We start from the raw sequence: 7,531 nt of genomic DNA, 5'->3' as shown, positions 1-7,531 counted from the left end.
TTTTCGTCTCATCCGAAAGACTACATTTTGACCCAATTGAATTTTTTCAATGACACTAATTTTCACCGCATCATTCAGTATGACAACATACTTCAGAACCACCAAACCCTCAGAATATATATATCATATATATGTGACAACACGTTATTATAGTCCTGTGAGGATACCCTCATGGAAATTCAGGTTGCTTTCTCAATGGGAAAAGCAAGCTGCCATACAGTATGTCACTACCCATTTTTTTCTCCCTTTTCCCTACATGTGAGTTAATTCAAAGCAGTGAAAACTCATAAAAGTCGTTGAAAATCTACTCCGGCGGAAGAAAAACGCAGAAATGACGCAAGCCAGGTTGACGTATTCGTCTGCAACCAATTGCATTCCAGCTTTAATTGGCCTGGTTGGGGGCTAAATGCTCATTTGGCAAAGCACGCCAGGCCGCCACGGGGTGGGCCACGGGAAGTCATGCCTTATGAAATTCTGCCCTGTGGTGATAGGTATGGAGGGTGTACTCTCACACCCCATGTGAGCAGGAATGGGAATATGATGCGTGGAACGGGAATGGGAATATGATGCGTGCCATTCATGCCACTATCGCTCTGGACACCTTGCCCTCATAATTCTCTCTCTCTCTCTCTCTCTCTCTTTCTCTCTCTCTCTCTCTCTCTCTCTCTCTCTCTCTCTCTCTCTCTCTCTCTCTCTCTCTCTCTCTCTCTCTCTCTCTCTCTCTCTTTCTCTCTCTCTCTCTCTCTCTCTCTCTCTCTCTCTCTCTCTTTTGTAACTTTCTTTCTTTCTTTATTTGGTGTTTAACGTCGTTTTCAACCACGAAGGTTATATCGCGACGGGGGAAGGGGGAAGATGGGATAGAGCCACTTGTCAATTGTTTCTTGTTCACAAAAGCACTAATCAAAAATTTGCTCCAGGGGCTTGCAACGTAGTACAATGTATTACCTTACTGGGAGAATGCAAGTTTCCAGTACAAAGGACTTAACATTTCTTACATACTGCTTGACTAAAATCTTTACAAAAATTGAGTATATTTTATACAAGAAACACTTAACAAGGGTAAAAGAAGAAACAGAATCCGTTAGTCGCCTCTTACGACATGCTGGGGAGCATCGGGTAAATTTTTTCTCGTCCCAACCAATATGGGACTCCCTCTAACCCGCGGGGGGATCTTTTGTAACTGCAAACTACATTTGTACATGCACATATACCACAAATTGATATGCCTACTTGTCACTGTTTCAGGGTCTTCAAGCAACACAAGGAACATCGGGTTTTCTTGGTAGGACGCTGCTGCTTGGACCTCATGACTTCACAGAGACTTCGAGTCTGCAAAAACTAACCTCCGCTTCCTACCCTGCCATAGAATGTACGGCGTGGAAGTACCCTGATCTCCTGACTGTTCATGCCACACTGGTCGTAACGAAGATGTTAGCTGCGAGCCACAGACTTTGAAACGCCGATAAGGTCTACGGGACGACCTCCATCCATAAGTGAAAAGCTATCTTCAGACCCGTGCCCACAAAAGAAAGGTCTATATAAAGGCCTCCATCTGTATTATAAACAGCTTTCTTCAGAGCAATTATCGGAGTGTGTGGTGTCCTCGTCTAGTCGAGGTCTTGTCATCAACGCAGATCATATGTGTCTCATGTTCTGGGAAACTACCTATTTTTCACTGTTGGTGTTTCTGTTCAAAGACAGTATCATCTTCAACAAACAGGATGATAATACCTCATGACAAAATGGTTCATCTCAAACAGACACTTATACTGGTGATCGTCTGCTTTGCATTTTATGTGGGCCTGGTGCTCCGAGTTCACGAGCTGCTCACTGTCAACCAGAGACAAAGACAAAACAACATCCTTCCTCTCCTGGAGTACAAAGCTTCACCTTCTCCCGAGGAAGCAGTAGTAAGCATGCCGGTACTATTGGAAAAGTCTGATGACGTTCCTCAAGAAGATGTGCTTTTGAATCAAAACTCTGTTCAAAATTCTGAATACTTTCATGACGTTGTGCAAATCAGTCAGTCTCAATTGCAAAGACTGGCTGAGTTTAAGAATAGACGTGGTTCTGAAATCAAAAGAGACATCCATCCATCCAGTGATGATACAACACAAAGGTCTGTCCGTTTTGTCAACGTGGGCGGCATCTATGTGTACGGTGCCTATCTTGACCTGCGTCAGAAGGGAAACTTCACTGTGCGAATACTTGCCTTAAAACATGATAAACTTCAAGATGGCCTTGTCTGTCATATCGCTGATGGAGAAAAACATCTCGTTCTGTATGCCCAAGCTTACAGAACCTGTGAAAACCACGGGAAAACTTACGAAGGTTGGATTTATTCCTGTGTGTTGCCCAAAACACTGAAGACTCTTCCCAGTCAAATTTCTGTGTTCCCCATTAGTCAGAGACAAAACCGAAGCAAAGCAATGAAAACTCTGAATCTAAAAACCATTCCATCCGAAATCAACTCCAGAGCAGAACAAATCGGTGTGTGCGTTCCCCCTCTCTTCGGAAACCTGAGCCTTTCGCCGATCATCAACTTCATCCAAATGTGCAAAGTGTTGGGAGCTGATAAGATCTTCATGTACCTTGGTGCTGTGTCCTCAGAGATCAAAAAGTACTTAGAGTTCCATTCCCAGAGTGACTCCTCCCTGTCTGTGATACACTGGAACCTGCCAGAAAACCTGTCAGACTCTGAAGACAAGATCTGGTACCACGGCCAGCTCCTGGCAGTGCAGGATTGTTTGTACCACAACATGGATTCCTTCAGTTTTCTCCTCTTCATGGATCTTGACGAGATGCTGGTACCTCAGGTCGCTAACGACTGGCGAGAAATGCTGGAGAAAATATTCACGACCCAAAACAGAGACTCTGTCGCAGCCTTGTCTTTCAAAAGTGCCTTTATTGACCCTGCGGGGGTGCCAGAAGATTCAGAGAACATTCTGTACTTTCAGCATTTGCACAGGACTCGGTCAGTGAGCACAGTGCGAAAGAAATTGCTAGTGCAGCCTCTGAAGGTTTTTGAACTGGGAATCCACCATCTCAGCAAAGCTTTGTCAGATGATTGTAAGAGCGTAGATGTTAGTGAAAAAAATGCTTTGCTGCATCACTACCACATGTGCGTGAAAGCATATGACCCTCAAATGAAATGTTATCTTACCAAAAAGGACAAAAGAATACTAAGATACAAAGAAAAACTGACCCAATTAAGCCACAGGGCTATTACTGATGCTTCTAGGTTGTTTGCTTAATTTGATATTTGTGTTACATGGTATTTATTCCGTTCTTGTTTCTAACAAATGCTTAGACTGATGAGATTTTTTTTTGAATTTCAAGAATACTTTACTGTCAACTCGAAATGTGTCGTAAGAACTGTTTCAGCAACCAATGTGATATATGCAAAGTTTGCAGTACAAACTTTTCCATAAATTGTTCTCTTCTTTTTCTGACATGTGTGTGTGTGTGTGTGTGTGTGTGTGTGTGTGTGTGTGTGTGTGTGTGTTTGAGGTGTGTGTGTGTGTGTGTGTGTGTGTGTGTGTGTGTGTGTGTGTGTGTGTGTGTGTGTTAGAAACCTCAGTTGAATGCGTTGTGACGGGTGCAACAGTATCGTCCTTCAAGCTTGAAGATTCATAGTTCGAATCTCGACTGCTCCTCACACACATAATCCTGTAGTTAGGTGGATTATAGAAACACAAAATACCCTGCATGCCACCCCCCACCCCTCCTCCTGAAAAGGGTATAAGACTGTCTAAAATGGTGGGAGGGGGGGGGGGACCATACATGCATGTGAAAGTCTTCGGAGTTGCAGCCCATGAACGCAGAAGAAGAAAACTTTCCGAGACCTCTACATATTGCAAAGACAGAACTCACAGTGCATTCAAGACATTCACACCAAACAAACAGCTTGTACCAAGAACGAAAATATAAATAAACAAAATACACTCAGACACAGCACATCTTCAATGCACATAAAACCTCTTACCTTCACAACATCTGGGCCCGTGATGAAGAGATAGGATGTGTTCTGCAACAACAGGAAAAAAATCGACTTGAAGCCCTTCAACCTGATGGGGATTACAGATGTCGGTGATGGTGACTTTCAAGTGTATATGTCGTGCCGAATTCACGGAATTGCCAAAAATAAGCAGAATCGACAAAAATGTTGCCCATTTCGGGTAATCGGCAAATTGCTGCCCATTACGCGAAATCGGCAGTGTTTTGCCAAAAATGTGTAAAGGCCTCTTGTCCATTTTGCAAAATCGGCAGCCACTTTTTGGTTTTAAAGTTCTCAAATGCCTTGTATATCATCACACTGAGACAGATAAATGCTAGAATGGATAAATATCGCAATAATCAATAAGCAATGGCAGAAAGTGAATTCTTCGTGCTTTTTCAGAGTTATACTCGACACAGACGAACACAGACCATAACAAGTCGCGTAAGGCGAAATTACTACATTTAGTCAATCTATTCAACTCACAGAATAAAACTGAACACACTGCATTATTTTCATCAAGACAATACAGCTTTGTCAATCCCCGCAGCAAGGAAATCGTTGACACTTTTCTCATAGAAACCGCAGTGAAATTGACAAGCCAGTATAGCGCAAGAGCTACTGCGTGCTTAGCAGGAAAGCGAGCTTTTCTGTCTTCTTTTTAACTTTCTGAGCTTGTTTTTAATCCAAACATAACACGTACATCTATATGTTTTTGAAATCAGGAAATGATAAAGAACAAGATGGAAGCATTTTGGATCGATTACTAAAATTCTAACCATAGTACCTTTCTAATTAACCTAATTTTGTTAAGTGTGATCACATTTTTGGAGTAAACATGACATATCTAAATATTTTTAGATTCAGAATTTGATGAAGAATACGATGCAATTATTTTAAAATCTGTTAGGGAAAATTCGATTTTGATGACAAATTTAATGAGCAAACTCATTAATCAATTTTTAAGCTTCCAAGCTGCAATGCAATCCCATAGTCCGGACTTCGTCGAAGATTGCTTGGCTAAAATGTCAATCAATTTGATCTAAAAATGAGGGTGTGACAGTGCGGACTCAACTTTGCCACACCAAAAAACGGATATGACGTCATCAAAGTCATTTCTTAAAAATATGGATATCATTCTCAGGAACTCGCACTCGATTTTGCGTAATGGGCAGCGTTTTGCAGATAACGCGAAATGGGCAAAAATGTTGCCGATTCCGCGAATTCGGCAATACATGTACTGTGAATTTGGCACGACATATAAATACATGTACATATATCTATTGGGAGCAAGGTGGAAACCATGTAATCTTCATCATTTTCAAATGATACTCTGTTCGAGAATCATTTATCAAATTATAGCAATCAAATTAATTGCACAGCTGCCAAACTGTGTGCAGTGGACCTGAACAGTTCAGTAACATTCCTTTTAATTGGTTTTTTTACAATTTCAATTTTTGGTTTCCATGCCCCACTGTAGAGTTCCAGTGTTCCAGATGTGCAAAGTAAAAGCTGACAAACAAAGAAAACAAAAAAACAAAAAAACTTCACTTTTAAGTATAACATAATCCAAAACAGAAAACACTAGCTCTCACCTTGACCATGAAAGTAAAGTCTGTCAAGGCAGGTGAGTACACAGCACCACCTGTGCAAGACAAATGTTTGCATGAGCATCACAGCAGCATCTTTACAATACAACTCTCATTTTAAAGATTTTGAAAGCTACAACAAAGGGAGGTAGTCTCAAAACCGGAGGTAAATTTATTTATTTCTTTATTTGGTGTTTAACGTCGTTTTCAACCATGAAGGTTATATCGCGACGGGGAAAGGGGGGAGATGGGATAGAGCCACTTGTCAATTGATTCTTGTTCACAAAAGCACTAATCAAAAATTTGCTCCAGGGGCTTGCAACGTAGTACAATATATTACCTTACTGGGTCAGTTGTTCTCCTCTTTATTTGTTCTATCGTCTTTCTTCTTCTTTTTTGTGTGTGTACTTTTGTGTTTTTGTGCCTGAAGAAGACCCTTAGGTCGAAACGTCGCCGTTATTCGTTCCGTGTTCGTCATTTTAACGTGAGTACATTGCTTTTTGGTCTCTTTATTGTTCCCTCTCACATGCAGTCGCCATTGTTTAATACTTACTGGGAGAATGCAAGTTTCCAGTACAAAGGACTTAACATTTCTCACATACTGCTTGACTAAAATCTTTACAAAAATTGACTATATTCTATACAAGAAACACTTAACAAGGGTAAAAAGAGAAACAGAATCCGTTAGTCGCCTCTTACGACATGCTGGGGAGCATCGGGTAAATTCTTCCCCCTAACCCGCGGGGGGTGGAGGTAAATTTACAGATGTTATAACAGTAGAATCTGTCTTTAACGACCAACAAAGGGACCTACCAAAAGTGGTTGTTCCAGACAGGTGGTCCCTGTGGAAATGTGAATTAGATAGAAAAAGGTGTCAGGGATTCTTTGGGGCGGGATTTATGGGTAGTTGGTCATTATCAAGAGGAGGTCGCCAGTCAGGTTTGACTGTAAGGCCAAAAAACAAAAAAAGTCTGTTTACGGTATTCCGACCGACCCTATTTTTTAGCGCGACCCTAGACTTTTTTTGGCATTTTGGGAAAAAACAAAAAAGTCTTTGTTTTTTACCAAAATAACTTAAAAATATGGGGTTTTTTGGGAAAAAAAATATATAAAAATCCCGACCTACCGACCCTATTTTTGTTTGCCTATGTTACCATAAACAGACTATTTTATTTTTTTTGCCTAACAGAAAATCTTGAAAACTAGGATCTTAAAAGGAGGGTGCTGTTAAAACAGTGGGTGGTAAAAAAAAAAGTGGTTTCACTGTATTTAAAGTTTCCTTTCATTTCATGACAATATCTATAACTTCAAAACAACAAGTAGAATTTCATCAATAACATAACTTTACCACAAAAAACATGTATGCTTTACGGCTTAAAATGATGGAATTTGTTTTACCTGCACAGGGTCCCATGATCAGAGAAATCTGAGGCACCACCCCTGATGCCATCACATTTCGCTGTAAACACAGAACATTCTCTCAAAAATTATCTGAGCAAGGAAACCGTCACAAATATATATATGTCAAACAGTACAAGTAGCTTTCTCAAAGAGAATACAAAGCAAGCCATTGCTAAAACTGATTACATGCTATCACTTGATTAAGCAAAATGCCAAAAACGAGGAAAGACAATTTCAAATGGAAACGAAAACCAGCTGTACTACTTAGGTACATGTATAATTTTAATACAACGGAACAGGCGTATGGCAGACATAGTTTGGCTATGGTTATTTCCCTTGTTTTTGATCTCTGGGTGACTGTTGGGGGACTAGCGGTTCTTTGTGAGATCTGATTACCTGTCTCACTTACTATTCCCCAAGTAAAAGGCTAAGCTCTATCAAAAATTAACCCAGTCTATCTGCACCCTGAGTTGACAGTCTTCGGCTCCAAAGGAAAACTGCTTACTTTGACAATTACTTACAACTATAATATCCTCTTCAGTTA

The 7,531-nt window shown here is 40.6% G+C and overlaps 2 protein-coding genes across 2 annotated transcripts in view; one reads left to right on the top strand and one right to left on the bottom strand.

The window, feature by feature from the left end:
- Positions 1-3,434, top strand: part of LOC138983726 (beta-1,4-galactosyltransferase galt-1-like) — an 18,610-nt gene extending 15,176 nt beyond the window's left edge. Inside the window, exon 2 of the mRNA XM_070357036.1 lies at positions 1,246-3,434. Coding sequence (XP_070213137.1) covers positions 1,722-3,254 — 1,533 coding nt within the window. The 5' untranslated portion in view covers positions 1,246-1,721 and the 3' untranslated portion in view covers positions 3,255-3,434. The remainder of the gene's footprint in view (positions 1-1,245) is intronic.
- LOC138983728 (propionyl-CoA carboxylase beta chain, mitochondrial-like) overlaps positions 1-7,531 on the bottom strand; it is a 79,816-nt gene that overhangs the window by 64,943 nt on the left and 7,342 nt on the right. The window contains exons 6-8 of the mRNA XM_070357039.1: positions 6,985-7,045; positions 5,593-5,642; positions 3,986-4,027 (exon numbers count right to left, since the gene is read on the bottom strand). Coding sequence (XP_070213140.1) covers positions 3,986-4,027; positions 5,593-5,642; positions 6,985-7,045 — 153 coding nt within the window. The remainder of the gene's footprint in view (positions 1-3,985; positions 4,028-5,592; positions 5,643-6,984; positions 7,046-7,531) is intronic.

This window comes from Littorina saxatilis, linkage group LG13 (assembly GCF_037325665.1).
Source record: "Littorina saxatilis isolate snail1 linkage group LG13, US_GU_Lsax_2.0, whole genome shotgun sequence".
NCBI lineage: Eukaryota > Metazoa > Mollusca > Gastropoda > Littorinimorpha > Littorinidae > Littorina > Littorina saxatilis.
This window is presented reverse-complemented; position numbering and strand designations above follow the sequence as displayed.